Source organism: Vanellus vanellus, assembly GCF_965231255.1.
Source record: "Vanellus vanellus genome assembly, chromosome: 17".
Taxonomy (NCBI): Eukaryota; Metazoa; Chordata; class Aves; order Charadriiformes; family Charadriidae; genus Vanellus; species Vanellus vanellus.
The window spans coordinates 7,138,703-7,166,556 of NC_138922.1; the positions used below are offsets into that span (position 1 = coordinate 7,138,703).

The following is a 27,854-nucleotide window of genomic DNA, read 5'->3' on the forward strand; positions in this document are numbered from 1 at the left end:
TTCTGTGAATGTTGGGGGTGGGGAAGGGAAGTGAGAACATCCATGGTATTTTCTCTCCTGGCTTTCTGGTCTGCTCTTATGTTTTTCAGAAAGGAACTAAGGAAAAGCCCCACTGAGACCACAACAAAAGCTCTGTTGTGTCGGAGGAAACGAGGGCCTATAACTTGGATGAAATGCGTTCAGGGAGACGCAGCATGCTGAAAAATCCAGCGACAGCTGAGTGACGGGAACACCCTGGTGCCTCAAAAGCAGAGTCTTTAGCAGATGGTTAGGAATGCATGTCCAGCTACAGTACTGGTCACACCGTGCCTCACGATGCCCATCACCAGGCACACACAACAAGCAGCTTGATAATTCCGAATCCTTTACCGTGAAAACACTGCTGTGTGAATTTGTTTCTCGATGGGGATTAAAGCTTTCTTTTGTTGTCTTTTTCCTGCACTGCTTTCTAAAGCAGGAGTTTATATGGCAAGTGGAAGCCAGACACAGGTTGTGTTTGCCATAAAACCACAGTTATAATATGATTTAGCAACAGTTAGAGATACTGGGTCCTACATACAGCAAAATTCCTTGTTTAATTTGTTATCCTGTCTCCTAAGCAGAAATAACAGTCCATCACATCTGTCAGTACAGGCCTTGGAGACACACTAAAAACCTATCTAGTGGACAAAATCCTAGATCCTTCGTTACAGACTTCTACTACACCTCAGCACTCAGCTGGGAAACAGAATATCCAGGACTACGATACCTGTATTTGTGTTTTCTTGGGCTTCTTCTTCTGTCTTTGCTATTGTGGTAGTAAGGACAGGCATAACCCTGGCGACAGAGCCGGGGGGGTTTCTTACATTGCTCCGTCTTGTAATTTCCCAACACATACGTTGTATCTGCAAAAACAACAACCAGTTAGTGGGAGATGACTGTGATCTGCACTTACTATACAGAGGTTTCTGACAGGACCATGCACTTCACAAACACCAGACTTTCCCAGTGCCACAGACCCCAAGTGACACTCACCTTGCCACCGTGGCTCCTCACTGAGTATTTTCTCTATCATAGCATGGCTAGCAGCGACTGCAGACTGACCCTCTATGCCACCTTCCGATGTAGTCTGACCATTCTGCAAAGCCTCCATCGCCTGAAGCTCCCTTCACGGACATAGTTAAATGAAAATACAGACTGAGCAGATGAAGAGACAGGTAAATGTGTATAAAAACTGACATACCGGAGTGTAGTAACAAATCCTAAATGGGTGCATTTTATTCATGCATTTTTTGTCAGAACATCTTCAGTCAAACAGCAACTGAAATTCGTGTTCTTCATTCCCTGGGAATTACATGCCTTATTTGGACACCCCCCACATCAGACTCCACACCACAGCACAACTAGTTTAAAGTGTGTGCCCCTCCATCACTTTGAGTATCCTCCCTGGAAATTTTGTAGATTTGCCTTTTTGGGAAGGCATACATCATCACCACTCCAACACTAAGGTTTCACACTGAAGCAGTACTGTCCTTCAATCATCTGACTTTTCATTTAGGTACAGAAATTACCATTTTCATACAAAACCTCAACCTCTACCAACCTGATGTCATACACCGGAGAGCGTAGGTCATGGGGCCCATGAGCGAATGCGCAGTGGACCCCATTCTTCGTGCAGTTTCCCTTGGAGTCTGTCTCATGAATGCAGATTCCAGTTTTGTAGTAGCGCAAGTGATACCTCCTCTCTGTGTCTCCAGTAGTCCTATGCAAGAAGGGGCACCTGAGGTACAGAAGGAGGGGAGGAACAGCCACAGTTTAGCCACACAGCTGATGGACTCCACACTACCAGAAGACGTATTGCCAATACAGGCAATGCCGATACAGGGTGCTGCAGCTGGCAACACCTTTGCTAACTCTGCCCCTTATGCTGTGCCTTCCAAAGCTACACAGAACCCCTAAACAGTATATAATAGTTTCCCTCCCCCAAAAGACAACTGGATTATTAAGGCGGCAGCAGCTTATTATTCTAGTCTAGTGACTGCCAGGGATCTGGAAAAGAACAAGGACGCTGTCAAGGCGTTCTGATATACTAGCCATGATTGAAGGGACGGCACATGGCACGTACCATTTCCTCAGCAGCCCATCTAGACTTCATGCTGTTACTGTTTCCTGCTGATGTACTCCTACAGGGCTGAGACAGTCTATCTACAGCCAGATGCATCCTTAATGCACAGCACGGGACAAGAAAGGAGAATTACAACGCTACTACTTTAATTTATGTTTCGTTTCCCCTCTTCAGCAGAAAAAGAACAATCTACACTCAGAAATAAAAAAAAGAACAAGATGGAATAGGTAAAGTTCAAATATTGCAGCATCAAGCTAAAAATACAAATCAGCAGAGTTCTGAGATGGCAACAGTTTCCATTCACTGAGTTTGAGCCAGATATGAACCAGGAATCCAGAAGCCAAAGCCCTCAAATATCCTATTTCCAGTCTCTTCCAGTTCTCTTCTAACAAGGAAGAAAGTATTGAAACTGAAGCTTCAGGCTGGGGAATTACTCCATTCCACTGTAGTCACAAGGTATTTACTTAATCGGGTAAAAAAAATATTGTTTTCCCGACAAATAGCATTTTTCTGTGTGTTTATACTGGCACCATGAAAGGGAATTCAAATTCCCTCTTTCTATAGCATGCCTATATAAAACACTCCTTATATTTGACCACAGTTTGGCTACACTATTTATTCTTCCATATCTGTCACGTGGCTGAAGTTCTATTACTGGGTGAACCCTTTAATTGCTGGAGTCTGCCACACGCACAGCAGAAACACTTGCATCTCCGCTCCAAGTAAGTTTACCACAGTCAGAGAAAGAAAACCCAATAAAACAAACTCTGCCCCACGCTGCCTTAGTCTGGGTACCTGTCGTTTCCTTACTGGCTTCTTAAAAGTTCAGGAAGACAAAATAAACTGGCAAGTAACCGATATGATTTAAAGAGCTGGGGATAGATAATTTTGGGGGTAGACTAGAGGACAAAGCTCCTCCTCTTTCAGCAATCTGTTAAAAACTAAGCTACTCTGCTAGTGAGCAAGACCCATTATTTGACAGTCCGGGACTTAGGGGAACAGCGGCTTTCTCAGTCCATTCGTCAGCGACCTGTTTTTCCCACCTCAACCTTGCCGAAGACGCCACGAGGATAGTGAACGATGCAGGAGCTGCATTCCCATCTAAGTCACCCTTAATATCATCTCTGCCGCAGGCCTGGAGCACACGGGCTGCTATTACAGATTTTACATCTGTTCTCACGTTATGTTTGTTACAAAGCTGCTTTACTGCTGACTTGCCTCATCTCTGCAGGAACCGGCTGGAATCATCACCTGGACTGATCCCAAAAGCCTAATGCCTGAAAAGCAGGGTGCAGTCTTTACTTACTCATCTCCTTCTGGGCAGATTCCTGTGGTCTCGTCATACTTGGTACAGTAAATGTCAGGGCTGTAGTTAAATGTACCATCCCGGCGGCGGATAGATCTGCGACGACGCTGGTTGACAAAGTGCCAGTGGAAGCAGGTGTAGGGCCGGTGCTGAGTGCATTTGTGCTGCACGAAAAGAGGGCACTGCTCCGTGCGGAACTCCTTCAGGTAACTGCAGGCAGAAATCCGACAGCAGGAGGTTAGGACCAGGATGCCGGTCAGAGGCAATACCCAATCACCCCGCAGAGCCCAGGCCAAATGGAGCCGCATCCATCCCAGAGACGCCTGCTGTCCTTCCCACACCCTGCCCTGCCTTCCCTCTCAATAACGGAGGCTGGGAGCGGCTGGTTGTCTGTAAGGGGAAGATATCAGTTACCAGGCCAGTTAACACAAACATCAATGCTAACGATAGCTGAAATCACTTTCTATGGTGCCTTTCTGTACCATTTTGAAGAGAAGTGGCTTTTCATGAGCTTAGAAAATAGTTTGTGAGAAAACAGAACTCTTAAGTACCTTTCTATCCATGTCCATCCCTAAATCCGAGACCTATCTGGGCAAAAAAGGGTTTCCTTCCTATATATTCATAAAAAAAAAAAAAAAAAAAAAACACAACCAAAAATACACTTCCTTGTAGACATGTTTAAAGCTTCAAATTACTGAGAGAAAGATTTTTTTTTTTAAAGACTCTTTCATGCCTTGTCCTCCTGGCTTAACTCAGCTTCTTCAGTACACAGTTGACTATGAAATTAAAATTGATTAATTTCTCTCTCGCAATCTTGTGAATTCAGGACTCAGTCTTGAAAAGTGGGATAACTATCCTCAATTTCCTGCATGTTTGTGTTACTTTAATATGTAATTCTCTGAAAGTACGTGTCTTCTTTTATCCCGAGAACTAAAGAAATCACAAGCTTTTATTTGTGACACTAATAACAGTCTCTAAACCCAGATTGTTGAGGATTACAAAATGGTTTAGATCAACATAATGATCTGACTGTGATCTGTGTGTAGGTGCTTACAAAATCCACGCCGCCCGAAACCCACTAGATGCCCTGTATTTATAGGGAACGTATGAACAGTTCAAGCAGCTCAGACCCAAATCCCACTGGGTTCGGTCTCGGAGACACCTCCAAGAACACCAGAGACAGCCCAGAGCAAGCGGACGTGGGGTAATCACCTCCCATAACAACTCACATGCTGGTCTCTTACGTATAGAGGTCAGTTTAAACAGCGAGTAACAAAATTTGTCGGTCAAACTAAAAGTGCTGGTACTCTGCTGGAAGCAACGGGATGATATAACAGCAGATACCGACTTGTTTTAAACTGCATATGTAGTCCAAGCCAAAAAAAACAGAGTACAGGAATTTGTCAGGTATTCATTCCCATATCAGACAATCTTTCTATCGTGTTTCTAAATAAATGGAAAGATGTCTGATGCCCAAAGAACTCTTTACAGATAATATCATCATGCTAGGCTCATTCTGAAAGCAACATCTGTAAATAAAGCCTCCTTTCCTCTTTACCCCTGACTGAAGAGAGAGCCTCAGGAAAATGCACAAATTCAACCAAAGTGGTTTTATTTGTTTGCTATGACGAGAGAATATCACCAGCAAGAGCTTTCCTACATTGGATTTTGCAAGCATGAAAGGATAAAAGCTCTTCCTCCTCTTCAGCCTCCAAATACGCAAGACTTGAGGGTTCCACTGCTTCAGATTGAGGAACGCTCAGGGCTGGAGCGGCTCCGCAGACGGTTGGAAGCCCTCTTCAACCCCAGCCCATCCGTCCCCTACAATCCAGCATGGCTGGAACAGTACACGCATCGGGGCCCAAGGCTTGACAGCAGAAAAAACCCAAGCCAGCGTGCAGAAACCGGTCTGTTTGGAGTAGGTGAGGGCTAACAAATCACTTTGTTCCTTTTTGACTTTTAAGAAGCCGGCTCCATGCAAACGGAGATCCCTACTCCAAGTACAGCAGCGATTCATCTGAAAACTGAATGCCGCAATAAAATTAATCCATTCTTGAAAAGCTTTCTGAGCTGTTGGGCCAAGTAGAGTTGTAAAAGGTGGAATTCCACAGATTATCTTATCAGCACACTAATAAGACTTAGAACAAAAGTGACTGTAACAACATTTAGGTTAGAAAGTGAATTAAGTAAACTGAAGCAGCATGATACTTAAGACTGTCCAGAGATACTACACAGTCCCCAACCAGATCCTTCCACCCATTCATCTCCACGTACACCATAGAGACATGAGGTTTATGTTACTCCCATTTCACATATGGAGAAACCGCAAAACAGCTGGCTACGTGCCCTGGCCAGTATTGTACAGCAATCGGAGTCGGCAACAGAAACCAAGGGTATTTAAACTCCTCCATCTTCACTGAAGTGAGTCCTGGGCTTAATTTGAAGAACAGCAGCCTGAACCTCTTTGATGCTCTGGAAGCTATGGGGAGATATCAGGCCTACACAACCTGGGTATCAAGCCCAGCACCCAGACTTGTAGCGACAGGCATGTATGAAACACTGTTAAAAAACCTAAAATTTAACAACTGCACGACCAACCGAGCTGAAACAGCTTCCCTTTAGCAGGAGGGTTTAAAAACATATACACTGACTAGGGATTTCAGTCTCTAGAGTGTCAATTGTTGCTGAAGAGCATTTGAAAATTAATTGCATTTCATGATTGGCTAAACTCCCTGGAGAAACATTTATTATAATGTAAATGAGAGATAATTACATAAGTAAATGGTTCACCTGAAAAGTGTTTAACACCTAACTTGCTTCATCAGAAGCTCATTCTTTAATGCTGTCTATTAAATAAATGATCTCTCACTCTTAATTTCAAAGCAAGTCCTGCAAACAGGTACCATTGAGCTCCACACGACACATTAACTGCGCACCATCACCTCTGCAATAGACCCAACAGAGGGAAAGGAGAGTTGTCACGTTAACTCAGTCATTTCAAGCCTTTCAATCACTGCTTTGGGTTTTTCTTTTTTCAAGCCACTACAACATTTTAAATCACTCTCCTCCACAATAGCCTGAATGGTAAATTGCTTTACAGCCCTTTATTTTCTTGATCCATGGAGCGAGTTTTGGCTCCTCTGGGAGAACATGGACCACTCAACCAGCCACTTTGTATTAAAATATATGAAAGGCATCTAAACCACATGTGTTTTGGGAACATAGAAAGGATACACAGACCGCACTACCGCAACGTGATGGCTCACAAAGCAGAAAGCTATTAATATTTCAGTAGCCTCTTTGCAAGGGCTCTAAACAGAAATGCAGAAAAGACTGTCATGACACATTCTTCTGGTGTCAATGGTCTCTATATTTTTTTTTCCCAGAACAGCTGAGAAAAGGAATTTTTGAACGACCCTTGAAACTGAAAACACGTTGATAACTGGTACACATTTCACAGCGTGTCAGCCAAACGCTCTGTCTGTACAGGAAGAGGAAATCCAGCAATGATAACTCACATTTCTCAACTGCTCTCTAAAGATCTCAGGAAACTCTACAGCCCCCACATGAAGGGTAGAAGAATTAATGCCCTCATTTTTTATAGGAGTTACTTCTGTATTTAATTTTTTTAAAAAGTGAAGCTAATCAGTTCTGTGTTGGTGTACTTTACATGCACTTTCGTTTCTACATGTGTATATGTCATATTTTCAAAACATATAATTTTTTTAAAAGTTGAAAGCACATAGCATGTTGTCCTCTCATACTACATAGCATGGTTGTCCTCTGATACTACATTAACATCAACAGCAACACCCGCATTCCTGGAAGAAATGTTATCATTTATGAGTTCTACTAAACAAAGACAAATGCAATTCTAAACAAATAGGACTAGACGGGCCAGAACAATGTAGATCAAAGTCCCCAGGATGAATTGAACTTGCTGTTGAACAGGATGGACGCTACTGGAAATGAAAGCTTACTTCACTAGAAAGACAAGAGGAGAGGTTCTTAGACTAGCTTTGGGAACTTCCAGAGACTGACAGCAGCTGCAAAGTATTAGAAAAAAACCCAATGCTACTTCGCTGAAATTCCACTTCCTCTTGAGTGGGATGTGGGAAGGGGCAGTAATTACTGTCCGCTAGATTTTACGCTAGCGCAGGAACTGCTAACTGTCTTTAATTGCCAGTAGCAGCTCTACTCTGCAGGGCAGGGCAGCAAGGGTTTACATCTGCAGCTAGTAATTGCAGCTAGTTCCCCCTCTGCCCTGGAGGAATCGAGCAGCGACCTGCAGCAAGAGAGATGAGTGGGATTTGGGGAAAAAAAGAAAAAAAAAAAAAAAAAAAAGTACTTCCAAACATCATTACCAAAAAAAAAAAAAAAAATCAAGCCTAGAAAGAAGGGGGGGAAAGAAACTCTAACCTAGAAGCTTCATTTTGAAACAATTGCAGCCTTGTCCTGGTCACATTCATTGCCCACTGCTGCAGACTTCTCTTGCTTTGCTGCAGCTTTACTGGTTTGGCTCTGTTCATACCCAGTGCGCTCAGGCAGCTCAGTGCGGGAGGATACCTGCGTCCATACCGCGTTCCAGGGCTGCAAACTTCCTGCCAAACTTGATGCAAGTCACGCATGCGTGAGCTCAATTCAGGAGAATGTGCTGGTAATGCACGAAGACAGCTGAGCTCTAAATTCCTCGTTAAAAGCCTTACCCAAAGCTCCCCGAAATCACTGGAAGATGTGCACTGACGCCAAGAGAGAAGTCTCTGCTTTGTAACAGAGGGATCGGGAAGACTGAGGGGAGAAACAATACTGAGGAGCAATGAAATGAAAAGATTAAAACCAACACTTCCAAACCCTTGTTGCTCCCATAACACAACGCCAGGCCCTCCTTTGCTTCCAACACCCCCTGTGCCATTTAAGTCTTCATGCAGGCCCCAAGACGGGCTCCTCTCCTTTGCAGCCTTCCTTGCTACTCCTAGTCAACGCCCTATCTGCGAAAACTCCTTTTGGGCCCAAAGAGAGCACAGAGGCTCATAAACAGGATCTGAATCTTCTGCAGCAGTACTACATCAGAGAAAACCATTAGATAATTGTTTGGCTAATCCAGACTCAGTCACTGTCTGTAAATGTAGGACAATAGTGAGATCTAACACCACCGTGATCTAGATTTTGCATACATGTGGGTGTGTGTTTACACCCATGAAACTATGCTACAGCACCCTTAGTAAAGGTCCGCGTTAAATGATTGGTACCAGTGCTGTTCATCTGGTGTCAGACCAGTGCCGACTACAGACATCTTTTACACGAGTGGGCAGGTCCACGCTCAAAGCGGTGGCCGCTGCCAAAGGGGCTCCAGCCCTGCAGCTGGTCCTTGGTCGCAAGAGACTCGCCCAGAGAAGGCAGCCCAGAGCACGTCCAGGCAGCGCAGGCTCTGGTTGTTTCTGTAAAGTCCAGCCTGGTGTGGACACTTCCCTTTTTTATTAGCACTAATATTAGGAATGACTAGTTCCGGGCTATATAAAGATCCTTAGTACTAGCCAGTGTCCAAAAGAGCCCACAGAGGCAAATCTAACCGAGAAATCTACAAATACAGTGTTTGATTGGTTGGTGTTTTTTATTTTAAACCAAGGCTTAAGTTCCTGATAAGATTTCAGATATCAGGAAGAAAATGCTCTTCTGCCATTACCATTTATTTTAATCCTGTCTGTCTTCTCTCAGCAGAGTATCACATTGGCAAAGATATAATTTCATCGGCAGAAAGGTACATGGGAACACTGGGGACTTTTGCTGGCACTTTTATATCTGTTACGTCCTGCTGTTTCAGACCGGACTGCATGAGGCCACAGACCTCTTCGTAAAGTTTCAGGTGGTCCCAGTTCACCTCACTCGTAGACAGACATCCTTCCTGAATATTGCAGTCTGAATGACAGAGGTCACTGCTCTCAGCTGCTCATCAGCTTTCCTTAGCTGGAAGCTCCTACTTGCACTGATCTGTCCAGACTGCAGGCTGGAGAAAGTTCTCCTAATTCAATTTGGGTGAAAAAGAAAAAAAATATTAAAAAATCATCAGCTTAGCTTTAAGGTTTAAATTAGTGTTTTGAGCTAACACAGATAAAATTATCTGAAGTAAACAAGGGTGTGCTTACCCAACAGACTGTCTGCAAAGCAGGCAGCATTGCAAAACCCAGGAGAAAATATCTAACTGTAGATATAGATGTTTCCAATTCAATAATGCTTATCTATTAAAAATATTTTCAAAACTGCTATTTTCTTCTTAAGCTCAAAGAGCCACCCCAACACAAGCGGAAAAGAGCTGCCCATATTTAATCAGCGCTCTGAATTCATTTCACCCTCATAAAATTTTATTGCAAAAGATGATATCAGACACACTTTAAGTAAGAAACCCATGACTCAATTATTTTCTTTTACTGAACTGTGGTATTCCAATTGAAATGAGTCAGTGGTGCATGACAGAATCTACTTATTCCAACAGGATACTCAATAAAAATCCTACTAATGCACCTTTCGTTTAACATATCATTACTGAGAGAGAAAACCCATGATATACAGCTCTGACATTGCTCAGGAGCTTTTCCTCTTAGGGCAAAGAAGATATTCCAGAGTAAGAAGGGAAAAAAAATGGAGATTTAAAGAATAGCGTCATTCCAAAAATAATTAGTCCAAAATGGATATTCTGGAATAGCTATTCAATTTCTCCACACTGGCAATTCCCTATACCACCTTTACACATCTCTTAGCAAATCAACAGGGCTACTAGAAGGCTTGGCTTTTTAAGGAATCTCTCAGCGTAGCAAGGAGTTCAGCGGGTTGCCCACCTTGGGGCTTTTATTGCTTCCAGTCACCATGGTCCCTTTTGGAGAAAGGGTTTGATACCAACATTCCCACGGCATCTTATAAAATACTGGCATTTCAATGCAAAGCAAGATTCCTGACATAGCCTTTGACTACCAAGATTTCTTGATATTTGAGAGGAAAAAAAAGTGAAAGAAGCAAATCTAACTTCATAGGAGTTGTAGTACCTTATTCCCAGGGGTGGGCATGAGGCAACCAAATCCCTGGCCGCCAGTGGCAGACTCCCAGCAGCATGGTTTACAGCCTGCCTAAACCTCTGCAAGGAAGTGCTTAGCATCCTTCTAAGAAGAGCAGTAGTTAGGACAAGTCTGTTTCAATAAACAATATATTTTACTTACTGGCAGATGTCATCTAATATTGAAACAGAGCCTCACACAATCACTGTTGAATATCAAACAATAACAAACACTTGAATGTTTTCATCATGATTCCATTAAAAGTTCGGACCAGGTTCTACCAGGAATCTTTATCAACTGCTGTGGCTCACCACTATTCGATATTTCCCCATTCTCCATATGTAGTGGTATTTTCCTAAATAACCTCACAGACCTGACCCAAACCCTCACACTTCACACCAAAGCTTTTGCATATGCTTTGCATTACTTGACACAAAATGCAAACATCTCTCTCTCAGTACATCACAACAACTACCAGTCTATTTGCCTTTCCATACCCTCAACTGCCAGGTGCAGTTTTGTAAACCTTGAAAAGATTAGAAAGCATTTAAACCTCAAAGAAGAAAAATATATGGATTGCTTTAGAAAAACAAAAGGCTGATTCTGAACAGGGGGAGGGAGTAAAGGATGAGGAAAAAGTTTCAGTAAGCTCACATCTGTCACAAAGATAGACTTCACATGCCTCAGTGTTTTCTTTATCACCTAAATAAATTGAACCATCAACTGAAGAAAGGTCACACAGCAGACAGCGCTGTGTGATTTTAAAGCTGTTAGACTTCCCCTTCTCCATTAGAGCTTGACAATAATGTCAGTCTAAGGGCAAATAAAGAAAGTGAGAGTTGGAGACACTTATTCCAGATGCATGGAGTCAGGCTTCTTTGGTCGTGGAAGGTTTTTTTGGGGGTTTAAGAGTTCATATAACTCATTGTGTACCTTAGTGATCACAAAGACAACTGCGCACACCCATAGCCTGTGGCTCCCCCACTTTTCGCTACAGAAATAGGTAGGCAGCACTCACAAGTTTTCCTTCTTCAAGGCATCTGATCGATTAAGCAAGTAAAGTTGAGCTGGAAACTTCCAAATCAATGCTACAGGATAGTGCGGTACTGCAGAAGCTAAAGCACAAACTGACAGATTACAGAAAACTAAGGGTAACACACCAACATGTACAACAGTCATACTAATCAGTAACCTGATCCCTACTGTAACTCTATTTTTGGATTTCAAAGCAGATCATGGGGCGCACAACAATGCAACTAATTCAATTCAGCCACAAGGAAAGAACTATCTACTACCCATACTTTACAGATAAGAACTTTAACTGAGTGACTACAAAAGTCCACGCTAAAAATAACACATCTTGGCAACTATCAGAAATGATTGGGACATTTTTCAATGAAAAGGAAAATGTCAGACACAAACAGTTGTGTCTTGTCTACACTGAAAAACTAAAGAAAAAAGAAAGAGAGACACTACAGCATGGTGCCAGCCCATCACGGGAAGACAGCTTTGCACCAGTTTCAGGCAAAACATTGTTTGGTTTCCACAGCTATAGTAAAAATGGCTTTGTTTTGAGAGAAAACCCATGTTGGAGCTAAGTACCTCACCAACGCTCTGTCTTGATGAGGAAAGAAAATTGAGGCTTTCAACTCAGAGTTAACTCAAGAAAATGAACATTTATCACATTTGTGAAGAGCCAAGACACAAGCTCTGCTGACTTAAAATTGCGTTACAGTCTGCGGGTGGCAGGGGAAAGAAGGTGCTTGAGCCGACTTCCCTCGAGCTCTACATCCCGTTGGCTTGGCATACATCGAGTTGTGTCATTCAAACCCGACGAAAAAAACAATTCCAGTAATTTTTTTGGTGGTGTGCTCTCTTTAAAAGGCATAAACTTGTTGCATCAGCAGACCATGAAATGTATATGACCAAGCCATACCAATAAAATGCACCTTAAACACAAGTGTTTGTTTGCACAGAGCTTTCACCTTTTTAATTAAAACAATCCAAGCACAGGCATATGCAAACATTTAACTGCACTACATTTCATTAAAAGCCATTCCGCAAGATCCAGAACTCTGCATAAATTCTCAAGTTTACATTTCCTTAAGTTTGATCTTTTTTTCCCCAAATTAGTTGGCCATGAATACGTATTACCTGACATGCCCTCAAAATTAACTAAGCATTTAGACAGTTCATGCAATGTTTTAAAAACACAGCCATTTTTTTCCATGCTTAAATGACATATTTTCAGTTTGACACTGCTAGCTTATGTAAATAACACAGCTGTACCTAAAGTACATCTCCCTGTTTTCAAACGTTGATCACCCCAATCGAGATAACCCTCATCACTCTCTGGCTTTGTGTCTGCTCTACAAACTATTTAGTTGCCATTAATCCTTCCCTGCAGCACCTGTGTAAGTGCTGAGTCTATGAAAACAGGATCGTATTGAAATGATTATTTTTCAATAACACGTGGGTTGAGCCTAACTGTTTCAGTGAAAATACTGGAGCTCACTGCACACAGACAGCTGTACACTGTTGAAGGTTTACACCCAGTTTAATTGTCAGCACAGTATATCAACATGTGCTTAAATATGAGCAGTTAAATATTTCACTACTAATTACTTAAAAAAAAAAACAAACCAACATTCATCCACAAACTCATCTATTATGGGTATTTATTCAGAAAAATCTGTCTGGATATAAGATATATTAACTGGATTGGATAGATGACGGTTCTTTATCCTCGTGTTAGTGCTTGCAACCTCAGACACACGGAGAACGTCTGCAGAAAGGCAGAGTTGAAATGGATTTAGACTACAATGAATTAAGGTCTGAGTAATACACTGATGTCCTGTGCTGTAAAAATTAAAGTTCCAGCTTCCAGTAAAGTTTTTCCACACTGTACTTCTCTGAGCCTCGATTCAATCACTAACAAAGCCTACCCAGGGCTTGCAACTGTAGAAACACAAGTGAAGCCTGGGAACAGGGCTGGGCTGCTTTAAAACTTGTGTTACTCACTCTGCTGGTTCCCTAAAACAAAACATCCCACATGCAAGAACTCATAAAGGCTAATTCAGAAAAATATTATTTCCATACAAGCCATTACATAGCTCAGGGTTTCAGTTACAGGTTTTTAATGAGCATTTTTAGGCAGCTAACCTTCGACATCTTGTCTCACAAGAGGTTCTTCAGAAACACAGCACAGTAGCCTTCCTTCTCCCGACCACACCAAGAGCCCTCACAGTTTAACAAACAGCTCGTAGATCAATTGCAGCCCCATACTCACAACAGTTTTAAGACAGTACATGAACTGTTTGAAGGTCTGTACTTACACTGGACCAAAAAACAGAAAACCAAAACTCGACAAGAAGTGACAGATCTACGGTGCTCTCATCCAGACCAATCCACATTTGAAATGAAAAGGCATCTGCTGCTTCTCAGGTTAAACGCCAACCAGATTTGCAGCAGCCTCTTTGGAAAGGCTTACATTTGTGAACAGACTTTTTCTGTTGTGAGTTTGAAACAAAACACAGTGATTATCTAACAAGCATGAACCTGCATCCCATAACACGTGTGCCAGCACAAAGATAAAAGCCAAGTCTTACTGGTTGATTTTAAAGAATCAATGTGAACCATTCAATCGATTTTCTTTTCCGCTCAGCGCTCAAATCAGACTTCATCCGTGTCTGCTACAGCCCAGCAGACTCTTACAACACGCCATGAGGCGGGCACACCTCAGAAGAGTCCTACACACACAGATAGGCTGGTCCAAAGAAGCACCAGTGTAGGACCCCACGCCAGGCTGCGCTTCAAGCGGGTACACTGCCATCCCGACGCACAGCGGCGCTCCGCCGAGGGGAAAGCACTCACACCCCCGGCTATAGCACAGCTTCTCATTTTCCATTTTGACTAATCAATACATGAATAAATCTGGTGGCACTCTCAAGATATTTTAAATCTGCAAACAATATTTTTGTTGTTGCTGCTGTAAAGCTGCACAATTGCCCTGAGGCATCTGCTGGTTTTATTTCTGCAATGATGGTAATGTTCAAGTGCTATTAATGAAAGCTCAGTCTATTGAAAGAAGAGAAAAATCACCTCTGAGCATATTGGGTGTGAACTGACAGCTTCTTTTTGAACTGTGGCGACAAGCTGAAGATGAAGGCTAACGAGTAAAACAATATTGACTTTAATTAACTCAGATTTTTGCAGATATTCATCAGGTATAGTTTCAGGAAACTATTTCTCTTTCCACATGTGCATGATTGCTTATTAATCTAAAGAAATTATAGGCATATGATGATAAAAAGCAATCCAACCTTAAATTTCTTAACTGTAATTAACAGTGCTGTCATTCTTAACAAGCCAGTACGCTCTACTGAAATGTATTTGCCATTTCTGACCAATAGATAGCTAAAGACAGCCTAAGATTTTTCTTGTCTGACCACAAACTCAGTATAAGCTCCTCTTCCACCAGCGTTCTGACAACTCCATTCAATTAAACGTTTCTGACTTTTAATAAGAGACAAGAATCTGGCCAGTATCAAGCGTTTCAGTGAGCTGGCACTTTTATTACCACCAATGCACTTTAGCACTTAAAACCGAAATATTTCTTTCAAAGCAAACCTAGAACTTTTCTTGTTGTAACAATAACCTTGTGAACCTGAATGAACACTACAGCAGGGTGAGGGTGGGTGAGTCAGAAGACAGCCTGCAACAACGCTAAGAAGAAAAAATTGTTGGTATTCATTTTAAGGGAACATTCATTCCAACTGATATTTCAAATGTCAAACTGGTATTAACTGCATCAAGCACTGATCAAAATACCCAAGACGGAGATTGCTGAGAAAATTATCACAAGCATCTAAATTGGCTGTCATCACTAGGTGGAGTCCGAGAAAGTACAAGACTTTAGCATCTCCCCATGTACCCTTCTGGTGAGGCTTTTGACAGACCTGATACAAAAGAAACTATCTCTCAATAAGCTCCACGATTTCACGAAAATCTAGTTTAAGGAGTTTATAAGGAGGAAACTAATTGGCACAATATGAACAAAGAAATGACAATTAGAGAAAAAAAAATTCTTAGAAACATTTTAAATGTCGGTGATTCCACTAGGCAAAGGGATGGACCAGGTAACTTCTCACCATCTCCTTCAGCCCCATCTCTTGTGCTGTCAGAAAGACTTAAAGTTTTTAAAAAGCAAAAAGAAAAAGTTAATGGAAGGAACAAAAAAACAACAAAAAAAAAATCACCTCAGCACCCTTTGAAAATGAACATAGCTCTTCGGGTCCTGACAAGCAGGTTCTCATGAGCCTCAACGCAGCAATTTAAGACATTATTGCTCCAGCTTTTTATTTTGCTCCTCTGAGAAATTACAGCTCCTTATATCAGGGTTAACAGAAGGGATCGCGTGCCTGCTCTCCGGCTGCCCCAGTTCACAGCCTGGTATATTAATACAGTCTACCAGTGACAGTTAGCTCATGCTAATATGCTACACAATAAGCGTGATTAACTGATGTACTGACACATTCCCTCCTGCCACGCTGTAGAGGGGCAGTAACATCCAGCAAACAGCTAGGCAGAAATGCTATAATGCACTGCAGGAAGATTTTCCAGAGGACATCGGTCAAACCCTTTGTAACAAGAAGGCTGCACATTTCAGCTGCTCATAGAAGTTAGAAAAACCTTATTCTGGTGGAAAGAATAGAGCTAAAGGCAATAAAATACTGAATTCCAACAGCATTTTTCTTAAAATAAAGCCACACAATATAAAAAAAAAAAAAGGAGACAATACATAAACCTACAAAATGAGAAAAATTGATATAATGGGAAAATCTAAGCTCTGAGGTTTTCTAAAAGAATTATTAATTTTAATTTTATTTCCTATGCCACAAAAAATTATCCTACATTATAGAGCAAGTAATGTATAAGCACAAATGTAACGCTTTTTCTTTTTTTCAAATCAAAAAGTTGAAAGAACCATTTTCCAAGTTGGAACAATTCTGCATGACTGAATCCCTCTCCTCTTTCACAGAGTTTTGGATTTTTGAAATACCAAGCCTAGCCAGACCGAAACTAATTCTGAAAATGTCAAAGCAGTACACGAAGCTTTTTACTCTGCTAAATATTTATATGCCACTTATACAGCAGTTATCGGTATGTGAATTCCCTGCCATTTTTGATATCCAAAAACACTCCCTTTAAGTGTAAGCGTAGCAAGCAAACCACAGCTCCAGTCCCACTTCCAGACGAGGGAGAAGCACCTTATGGCCTCAACACGTGCGCTGATCAGCAGGACGGCGCAGTCCTGCACGGAGCCTGTGCTGATCCCACCTCTCAAGCTGCAGGCTTTCAACACTCATCCTTTGAAGAACCATAAAATCTAGAGTGTTATTTCTCAGTGTATGTATTCGGTGGTAAGCACACACGGTGAAGGCAGCCCTTCCTGTTCACACTCCAGTACTTTATATTTCCAACTTCCTGTAACTATTCACACTTCCTAATAACAGCTTGCGGTGGACTTGTATTCAGTGAAGTTGACACAAGACTTAAAAAATAGCAATAATAACCAGCTCGTACTTACCCGATAAGCTGATATTTACAGGTAACGATGTAACAGACAGCAGGTAAGTCCCTGGTTTAGAAGTATTGACTTATAGAATGTTTTCGTAACTACCCGATAAGCTGATATTTACAGGTAACGATGTAATAGACAGCAGGTAAGTCCCTGGTTTAGAAGTATTGACTTATAGAATGTTTTCGTAACTACCTCCAAGGTTATCACCAAATATGAAACCTAAAAATGCATGTTATTGTTGTTGTTTTCTGTGTTGTTTGTGGTTTTTTTTCTTTTCTTTTTGTTTGTTTTGGTTTTGTGGTTTTGTTCAAACAACAGGGCTAGTTTCTATTTTTATATAAGTCCATATCAGCTTATTGATCTAAGAGTTGTCACCAGTAAACCCGAAGTAGAATTAGGGCAACAGTTTGTTATTTTAAGAGCTCTGATGGTTTAAAAAGAACACAAAAGGTTTCTAAAAACAATTTCAAAAGCCTAAACGTATTTGCTAGGTTGTGAAGATCACTCAATTCAAGCACGTCAAAAGTATAAGCTAACAGACTATGCAGACAAACGCTCAGGGTCCTAGAAGAGCAAGCCACTTACCAAAAAACACAACAACTCTGAAAACATATTAGCTACACATCTGGTTTTTGGTTTTCTTTCCACAGACAGTCAGTCTGCACATTTGAGATCAGACGTGCTGTGCTCGCCCTGCCAGTGATAAGACACTGTCCACTGATAAGACGATAAAGATTACTCTCCGCTACTACAAATGCTTCAAGGTGCATTTTTGTGTGCCATTAGTTTTGAGTAAGAATTTAAACATAAGATTTTGAGATAAATAAGACTGCGCATGCAAGCTCTTTGTTGAAATCCAAGTCCACCTATGATCTTGCTATTTTTCTTTCTTCTTCACCCGTATTTCCATCGCTGTCCTAATCACAGTTCCTTTTTAAGGCTGAGAAACCACCAGACACAGCACTACTGAAAAACATGCAGATACAAAAATGTCTTTGATTCGAGCTATAACTAAAGCATCGCACCAACCCGACTTTCACCCCCACTTAAAATGTCCTTCACTCAAGTGCACTACTCCTTCCACCTCTACATGGCTGGCATCAAAATGGTTGCAAGATAAAGCTTGGGTGATTGCAAGCCAGCAGTCCCTAACATGACAGCACGACCAACCGAGTGGACACAGTTCTAGCACTACTTACAGGGTACTAATCGTTCAGGAATTTCCCACAATTCCTCCCCTCGTGCAAAAGGAAAGACAAGTTTTTTGTCTTTTACGCTGCAAAGGCATAACCGCAAAGCTTATCTTGCTGGTTAGGAGGACAGGATGTGCTCCCAGGCATCTCGGTCCAGAGCTCAAGTGAGGGTACAGCCTGTGGGGACACGGAAACCTGAATTTTATTTACAGGGTGGCTGCTCATATTTGAGATGGGCACACTCAAGAGAATTATCTAGAGTAGTGATGATCTGGGTTACACCCAACAAATCTGTGTCCCACAGAGTTTATCACCTTAATCAGAATATTTTCAACACCGCTTTTGAGCGTGTGTATTTTAAATAGACTAGAATGAAGGCACTCTTTGTTTCTTATTAAGTGGGTTAATTTATCTTCACCCGAATGTTTGCTTTCCTGCAGAGTTATTAAACTGTCTGACTTTCAGGTGAATGAACAGCGAACAAAGGACTGCTCCACTTTCAGTTATCTAAATTCTGCCAGATCAATAAACACCCAAGCAGTGGATACAATCTTTACAACTCACAATTAAAGAATCCAGTCTGACTGAAAACCAAGGAAGACGGCAGCAGCCGAACGGATAGACTGTACAAAAACATGACTACACCATAGCACTCGGTATCTACAACTCCAAGTGACCAATCGCTTGCTTTCAGTTTCTTTGAACTCAGCCTCTATCCACATTTGTAGATAACACATTAAAGACAGAGATAGATACACAGAAAAATAACCGTGCCAGCTAGAGCTAAGAAACTGTGCAAAGTCAATACTTTGTTGAGGTTTGACAGAGCGTACCCACACCAAATCCACTTCCCACTATGAGCAATCCACTGCACGTCGCCCCAAGCAGATCAAAGCCACACCAGCCCGCAGGTGGCCCAGAAATGAGCCCACCTCACCCCTCTGTTCCGAGGAACAGACTGACCTCATCCTGCCACGGGAGCACTGGGATCACAAACAGCCACAGGCAAAAATCCCTAATCCAGCAACCCCAAGAGAACACGACAGTAGTTGTTGAGTATTTCAATACTCACTTAAATTCTGCAAGCAGAATACCAGATCCCCAGATGAGAAACGCGCCATTCGTAATTAAATAGTAAAGTTTGGCGTCTACCAGAACGACTTGGTCTCCAGGAGTATCTAGCTGCACACTACAACTGCTGCCAAGGACACAATCAAAGGGGTTTTTTAGGCTCTTCATCTGCTAATGAACAGTGCCAAAGGTGTGAGATAGCATCAATAATTCTATTTTATTTTTTCAGATTTTCTTTTGCTGCACATCTAGAACAACTATAAAGGCTTCCTGACAGGATCCAGAACTGCAGTTCAAAGTACCCAAAGATCTCATGCAAATAATACCAAGAGTTTAGGAATCGACATTAATATGGAAATTGGAACATTTCCTAACAACTACAACCAAAACTTTCCAAGACAGAGATCCCCAGCACCAGATTGCCTGTCCCCAGGGAACAGCAAAGTATGCAGATAATTAAGCTTACTTGAGTTTACAAGTTGTAACCTTCATGTCATTTTATGGAAACAAACTATATTTAAGGAAAAAAAAAAAGACTGAAAATATTTACATTTTGACAACATACAACTTGTTCACATGAAGGACCACCAAATAAGTTCCCATATGTTATCAGAAGGAGGTTTACAGTATGATGTGACCTGGTGTACAAATCCAAGACTTTCAAAGTATGGCTCACATCCCGCTGTCAGCACTCAGCAGCCCCCAAACCCATCCTTCACGTATGGTTATTCAGCTTCTCTGCAACTGTTTTCACTAAAGTATTTTTAGCATCCATCTGAAAATACATGTTTTGCTCACTTGAAAGAAGCTAATTGCACCACCACCTTTGTTCCACACTGTCCCATTTTCCTCCTCTGTCCTTTTCAGCTACCGAGTCCTGATCTTCCTTCTTCTCCCCCCATTTCTTGAACTTTCTTACACTGTTTCTTTCCTAGTCCTTGATATCGTTGTTTCCAGTCATGCTCAGCCATGTTATCACCTTCATCTTCCTCTACCTAGTATACTCACAATCTCTCTACCTCATCTCCTTGTCACCCGGGGTTTTCCCCCTCTCATTTTTGACCGATTGCTTCTCTGTCGTTGGTGTCACTGCACCTCCCTCTGTACTCCACCTGTACCCTCTTTTACTGCTACAGCAACAGTCCTACCAGACTCCTTCATGCCAGGTACTCCCACGAAGCCATCAAACTTTAACTGTAGACACCACCAGTAATAAAGTATCCTGCGAGGCTGTGACTTGCCAACTCCCTGAAGATGACAACAGAATCTTCACAATGGACATAAAACCTAGAAGTCCTCATTCTGCCATAGCCCGGGGATTCCCAACAGCCTGAAGGAAGAGGACGTGAAATAGCCTGTGATCCCTGCAGCAGGCATACGGGTTGTTTGGATCCGTACCTCTGCGCTTCTGCAGCTTGTTTTATTCTGTGTATCACAGTGTGAACACAGGGAAGAAGTTCATCATCAACTTTGTGAAAACACAAACTAAAAGAATACAGACCATGCTCTGAACCTGCCCTTCTCATTTTGGGTGGGGGCATCAACACATGTGAGAGATACGCCTAATTTGTATGACATTTTCTTCTGTATGTGGACAACACCCTAAAATGATAAGGGTTGACGGTTCGACACACATATTTTGTTCACAAAGAACAGTCCCAAACTTTTTTCTTTTAAGGAGGACAGGGAATACCTGACCTATTTCCACCCATTACATGTCCATGGCTAGTCCATCCTCACAGACACCGCTCACTCAATCCACCCCGTTATCCCTATTGCAAAAGGAAAACTGAATATTGTCGCCACAACTTCCAACCCAGACAACTTATCTGAGGCCAAGTTCACTCAGCACAAGCTCCCGGAGGTTGTATATATCCTTGGGACAACACAGTGAAAATGTGTATTTTTTTGCTTAGGGAAGACACAATCCAGCAATAAGCCTTCACTGAGGCACCATCTCCAGGGACGGAGACGATACCCACCGAGAGGCAACACCCCAACCAACCGCCTTTCCTTCACCAAGGCATTGCACCCCGGCGGTGTAAGAAAAGGCGGGAACAGGACAAACGCTTCTTGTGACTTTCGTGTAACATTTCAGAGGAGGGAGGGGGGGATATTCCTCACACACAGAAGTGAAACGCTCCCGTAGCTTCCCCGTGGGCAATGTCTCAGAGGTACCTGCCCTGCCGGGAGACCCCACTCGAGCCGCCCCACACAGAGCGCTCAGTCCTCGGGGACGGCCACGCGGCATGGCGCCCATCTCCTCACGACACCTGCCTCCTCCACAGGTGCTCGAGGCACCCCCGGGGACTCCTGGAGGGGGTGCAGGACCAGAGTGACAACCCCACAAGGAGCCCAACACGCCGAAGTGCTGCCACCGCCACCACCACACACGCCACTTCCACGCCTGAGGTGACACAGGCCGGGACAGGGCAGCAGCGATGACAACCAGCCACCCGCCCCCTCACAGAGGCCGGAGCTGCCACGGCAGCCGCCCCGCCACAGGGACCGGACTCCCCCCACCCCCGGCCTTTCTCCTCACACCCCCGGGGGAGGCCGCGGCCGCCGTTGCCCCGTCGCCCCGGTGCATCACGGGCGGCGCGACCCGCGGCGGGAGGGGGAGTCCCTCATCCCTCATCCCCCGCCCCTTCCCCCCCCCGGGCAGGCGGGACCCGCCGGTCCGCGCCGGTTGGGGCCGGTTCCAGCCGGTGCGGCGCGGGCGGGCGGCGGGTCTCCGTGCGCGCGTGCCGCACGCTGCCCGCTGACGTCAGGCGCGTGTTGGCGCGCGGGCGGGCGGCGGGGAAGCTCTGGCTACGTACGTGTAGTGCTGCGGCTTCTCGGGCTGCGCCTGCAGCGCGCTGGCGGCGCTCGCCGGCCCGGCCGCGGCGGAGCCGCTCGCCACCGGGCCCTTGGACATGCCTCCTGCCTTCCGCTCCCGCCGCCGCCGCCACCGCCGAGGAGACCTTTATTATTCACTCTGCGCGGTCCGCACGGCGGGCGCCGCGCGCAGGCGCCGCCGCCGCCATTGCCGCCCCGGTGCGCGGGGCGGGGTGGGACTTGTAGTCCCGCCGCGCGCGCGCCCTCCGCCAACCCGGCGCGCGGCGGGGCGGCGGCTTCCGGCCGGCGGGACTACAATTCCCAGCGGCGCCCCGCGGCAGCGCGGCCCGCACTTCCGGTCGCGCGGGGGCGGGGGGAGCGACGGGACTTGTAGTGCGGGCGTGGAGGGGGGCGGTGCGGCAGAGCGCCCCCCAGCGGCTGGGCGGGATGACGCCCGCTGCGAGGCTCTGGTGGTGGCCGGCCCTGAGGAAGGGCCCGAGGCTGGGGAGGGCCCCGGGCCCCGGGGCGGCCCTGAGCGCCGGGGAGGGCACAGCCCCTCCAGGCAGGCAGGGGAAGGCCGCGGGGGAGGCTGGGCCCAAAGGCCTGTGAGAGGATGGGGAGTTATTTGTGGCGGGCGGCCTCACTTCCTTCCTCCTCCCACCCCCCTTCCCTCCGCCTCAGGGACTGAACATGGATGCAGGAGCACAACGTCCTGGCCAAAGGGTTATTTTAGTGTTGGCATCTCGCATTGCTCCACGGCCTTCCCCACCCACGGGACAACGCCATCCAGGAAGTGCCTGGGAATAGCACTGCAGTCCCCACGAGGAGGAGGACGGCCCAGCGAGGCGCGTGGAGAACCTACCTCCAAGAAGGTGACACCAAAGGCCCCTGGATGCTGGGTCATCAGAGGATCGCACGGGCTCCCTGTCCTCCCCTGGGAGAAAATCCCCCCCAGAAGAAGCCGTGTCCAAGAAAGCGGCCGAATTCCCATGCAAAGAGCTTCCTCCGTAAATTAACTTCTCTCCCGGGGGAGGAAATGATACGAGCTTCTTTTAATAGGACTTTGATCTCTTGGGCTCCACACAGAACCGCGTCCCTCGCTGGGATCCTCCAGCTGTGTGGTAAAGGGCAGCAAAGATTTATAAGGCAAACACCTTTTTTTAACTCTGCCAGCACACGCGGGGTGAATGACGTTAATAATAAACTTTCGGCCCTGGTCTGCGTGCTGCTTGTGCAGCTATTTTGGGGAGGGAAATAACTTTTTTAATTCTCATTTACACTGATTCAGCACCTACTGTGGGCACGATTTTACTGGGGTAATTTAATAGTTTATTCCCCTGCGTTTGCAGGAGTAAGTCATAGGATATCAATACCTCCTTATTCATCTAACAACCCTCCACAGGAGGCTGAAGTACTATAATTACACAGCTCTTGGTCAAGTAGGACAACTTTTCAGAAGTCAGTACGTGTGGAGGTATTTCAGTTAATATCTACATGTACACACATATATACCCAACGTAAAATCACACTCAGTGGTGAACCTGCAGAAAAAAACCCTTCAATTATTGACAAATCACACTGAAAACATCATCAACGGGCACTTCATGCACAGGGATTCAGAAACCATGGACTCGAATCCTTGTTTGCTGATGTTTTAATTGACAATCCGGTACTGACACCATTTCCTCTTCCAGTTCTCTTTTGTTTCACAGTCGGGACAACTCACCACACACTCTGCCAAGCAACAGAGACGTGTTCAGGACACACCAGCTACATGTGCCCAGGGTGCATTTAATTCCGTCTTTGCACAGGTCCTTGTTAACATGTGCTTGTTTGCGCTCTCCAGCTTTGGCGTGGACGCCTTTCCCTCAGCCTGTTTTCATCCAAGAGGATGCACAGCTTTTCCCCAGTCTTAGAACAAAAACCCCAAAGTATCTCTAAAATTAGAAGCATAAGCAGCCACCGCTATGAAACCATGGGAAAGGAAATGTCTAAGGAGCCTCTCAACTCCTGGTAACAAACACTAAGCACCGGTCTCCTGGCTTAGTGACAGTGGAGTACACTCCTCAAACCATCCGGTGTAAAGTATATGCTGTTACCATCAGAACAGGTTTCTAGATTTCTTCTTCCTAAGCATGAGCAACTCAGATGAAAGGGGAATTCTTTACTTCAGGTTTTCCAAAACATGTGCAATGCAAATGATTGTTTACCTACACCTCCCAAGTCATCCCATTGATATGCAGCTTTTTGTCTCTGATAAATAATTAACATTTTCCTTTACAAGAAAGGAAATTAACCTGAAAATGAGGACCAGAGGCAGACGAGATGCACAGGAGACGACATCCCTCCGGCAGCCCCGGCCCGGGCACACGTGACGGTCCTGTCGCACCATATTGGTGCGCGTTTGCTTGACTTACCCGAGCAGGCGGAGAAGCAGGAGACACGCTCGGTACGTGCCGAGCTCCTGCGCCGCGGCAATCCTGGCTCTGCCCGCCGTGCCGGGTGTTGGCCCGAGAGACTTACGCATTTGCGGAGGATGCAAAACCTCATGCAAAGTCTGCGTGATTACAGCTGCGCTCCAGTTTGCGGAGCTGACGGATACCTTTAGGAGCGGCGGTTAAGCAGGCGTCTGTTTTGTGTTTGCTGGATATTCTGTGTGCAACAACTGCGGGGCATTTGGGACCTGTTCTTCCTGATCGAGGTACCTTTCCCATAGGGGCAGGGACCTGCCTCCGCTCCCAGCAGTCGCTACAAATACAATGAAATAGTCACATATAGAGAAGTATAAAGTCTTAAGGCAGCAACCCCTCCCAAAAGAGAGTATTTTTATTTGTTATTTATCTTCCTAGGTGCTGCCAACAGGGAACATGGGTTCCAGATTTTTACTTGCAATTAAACTTTTCAATTCACTTTAGTGCTGGAGTTTGAAGGCGACCCACAAAGTCGGTGGGATTCAGGGAACAGCGGCGCAGAGGCGCAGCCTTGACCCCTGAGTGGCCACCATGGCCCGTGGTGGCCTTCCAAGGGCCACGGGTCAGACCCTCCCTGACTTTTTTTTTTTTTTTGAGGGGGGTCACAGGGCAGCAGGGATCACCCAAGCCCCATGACAAACGTTCCAAGGCTGCTGCAATGACAAACCCCGGCAAGACCTGCCGCAGGCACTGCCGGAGCCAGTTCCCTTGCGAGGGGCTTCACTCGTCCCCACCGACGCTCGGGAGCGCAGAGAAGGGGGACGGGACGGGACACAACACAGAGGCCCCGAGAGAACCACCACCAAACCGCAGCCTCCCGCGCCTTGCCCGAGGGCCGCCGCTCCCCGAGGCCTGCGCGCTGCGGCTCCCGGGGGAGGCGGAGGCGGTGGCGGGCGGTGGGGGGGGGGGTTGGCCCGACGCCCCCCCCCCACCTCCCCCGGGCGGCCCCGCGGTCTGGCCCGGCCCTCGCCGCTCGCAGCCCCCCGCCAGGCGCCTCCGCACCACCCGCCGGGAAAGGCGCTTTCTGTCGGGGAAGGGGCGGGCCGGGAGGCGGCGGGGGCGGCCGGGGCCGGGCGGGGGGTGCCCGGGGGAGCCCGCCGCCCCGCCGTCGCTCACCCCGCTCCTATTGACTTCCCATTGTGGAGCTTCGCAACAAAGGGTAGGATCCAAACCCTGCCCCGTTTCGTCCAATCAGAGCGCAGGGCGCCCGCCCGCCGTCGATTGGCCCCTTCTCGTCTCACAATACCCAATCGTACGCCTACTTTAACAACCAATCAGCGGCCGGGCACGCGCCCAATCAGCGCCGAGGAACCGGAGCACGGCCTTTGTGTGTTGTGACGCAACGGCGCCGGCGGAGGTCCCGGCCAATGGTACGGCGCGCTGCTTCCAGGTATTGTGAGGTCACCGCGCCGTGTGCCGCCCCCGTTATAAAACGCAGGTCCCCGCGGCGGGGAGGGCGCAGTGAGGGGGTGGTTGGCTGCTGAGCGGCTGGTAGTAGGTGACACGCAGGCTTCGGTGCGCAGCGGTACCGGCACCGGTGCTTCCTTCTTCTCCGAGCGGTGAGTGGCGGGCGCCGGGCGCGTTGCGTAGCGGGCGGCGGTACCAGGCGGCCGTTGGCGGCCTGGGTTCCTCTTAGAACCCGGCGGGCAGGCCGGGCCTTGCTTACGTGCCCTGAGTCACGGCCGGTTCCCATCCCCCATACCCATCCCCTCCCCCCTACGGGTCGGCCCGGGAGGAAGGAGGAGGCGGCGGCGTGACTCAGTCCGCTTCCTCCCCACACCCCGGGGAGGGGAACGGTCGGGCCGCGACGCGAAGCGGGGGCGGAGGGGGAACCGTGACTCCTCCTCCTCCTCCCGGGGGAGGCCGCTGGCCGCCTGCCCGCCTCAGCGGCGGGGGAGGGGTGGGGGCAAGCTCGCCGACATCTGCTGCTTCTGGGGCTTGAGGGGATTGGACGTGGACGTGGTGGTAGGGGGGGGAGACGGCATCGTGTTGCCGGGCCCGGCGGATCGTGGTGGGCCCCGTGTCACGCCTGCCTGTCTCCGTAGGTAAGTGAAGAAAAATGGCCCGTACAAAGCAGACCGCCCGCAAGTCCACCGGGGGGAAGGCTCCGCGCAAGCAGCTGGCCACCAAGGCGGCCCGGAAAAGCGCCCCCTCTACCGGTGGCGTCAAGAAGCCTCACCGCTACAGGTAAGGCCGCTGGCACGGCACGGCACGGCCCGGCGCTGCCGCAGCCCCTGCCCCGCCTCACCCGCTCCCTCCTTCCTCCTCCAACCAGGCCGGGCACCGTCGCCCTCCGTGAGATCCGTCGTTACCAGAAGTCCACGGAGCTGCTGATCCGCAAGCTGCCCTTCCAGCGGCTGGTCAGGGAAATCGCCCAAGACTTCAAAACAGACTTGAGGTTCCAGAGTGCAGCCATCGGTGCGCTGCAGGTACTGCTGGCGGCCTGCTGGGCCTCAGTGCTCGCGGTGCTTTGCACGCTTCGCTCAGGGTTTCTAACAACATTTCTTCTTGTGCTCTTGAAACAGGAGGCCAGCGAAGCATACCTGGTGGGTCTGTTTGAAGATACAAACCTGTGCGCCATCCATGCCAAGAGAGTCACCATCATGCCCAAAGACATCCAGTTGGCTCGCAGGATACGGGGAGAGAGGGCTTAAGTGAAGGCTGTTTTTATGGTGTTTTGTAGTAAATTCTGTAAAATACTTTGGTTTTAATTTGTGACTTTTTTGTAAGAAATTGTTTATAATATGTTGCATTTGTACTTAAGTCATTCCATCTTTCACTCAGGATGAATGCTAAAAGTGACTGTTCACATAAACCTCAGTGATGTGAGCCTTGTTGCTCAGGAGTGACAAGTTGCTAATATGCAGAAGGGATGGGTGATCTTTCTTGCTTCTCATGCATGTTTCTGTATGTTAATGACTTGTTGGGTAGCTAAACTTGTAAGGTACTAGAATTGATATAAATGTGTACAGGGTCCTTTTGCAATAAAACTGGTTATGACTTGATCCAAGTGTTTAACAATTGGGGCTGTTAGTCTGACCATACATCACTGTGATCAAATGTGGACTTTTTCAGAGGGTGAAACTACAAGTCTTAACCACAGTGTAACTTACAGTTTCCTAAAAACGTAAACCTGGCAGCTATAGAATACACTATGTGCATTTATAATAGCTATTTTATATATTGTAGTGTCAACATTTTTAAATTAAATGTTTTACATTCACATGTGAGGAGTCTTTGTCATTTGGTTTATATGGGCTTGA

General features: G+C 46.2%; 2 protein-coding genes across 2 annotated transcripts in view; one reads left to right on the forward strand and one right to left on the reverse strand.

The window, feature by feature from the left end:
- The window catches only part of UNK (unk zinc finger), a 41,431-nt gene extending 19,158 nt beyond the window's left edge, over window positions 1-22,273 (reverse strand). The window contains exons 1-5 of the mRNA XM_082492187.1: window positions 22,123-22,273; window positions 3,411-3,620; window positions 1,583-1,759; window positions 1,015-1,145; window positions 749-884 (exon numbers count right to left, since the gene is read on the reverse strand). Of these exons, the coding sequence (XP_082348313.1) occupies window positions 749-884; window positions 1,015-1,145; window positions 1,583-1,759; window positions 3,411-3,620; window positions 22,123-22,220 (752 nt within the window). The 5' untranslated portion in view covers window positions 22,221-22,273. The remainder of the gene's footprint in view (window positions 1-748; window positions 885-1,014; window positions 1,146-1,582; window positions 1,760-3,410; window positions 3,621-22,122) is intronic.
- A 3,743-nt stretch (window positions 22,274-26,016) lies between these two features.
- H3-3B (H3.3 histone B) lies at window positions 26,017-27,814 on the forward strand. Its single transcript, XM_082492213.1, has 4 exons — window positions 26,017-26,150; window positions 26,637-26,778; window positions 26,867-27,020; window positions 27,117-27,814. The coding sequence occupies exons 2-4, from the start codon at window positions 26,651-26,653 to the stop codon at window positions 27,243-27,245; spliced, it is 411 nt and encodes a 136-aa protein (XP_082348339.1). The 5' UTR covers window positions 26,017-26,150; window positions 26,637-26,650; the 3' UTR covers window positions 27,246-27,814.
- Window positions 27,815-27,854: the final 40 nt, after the last annotated feature.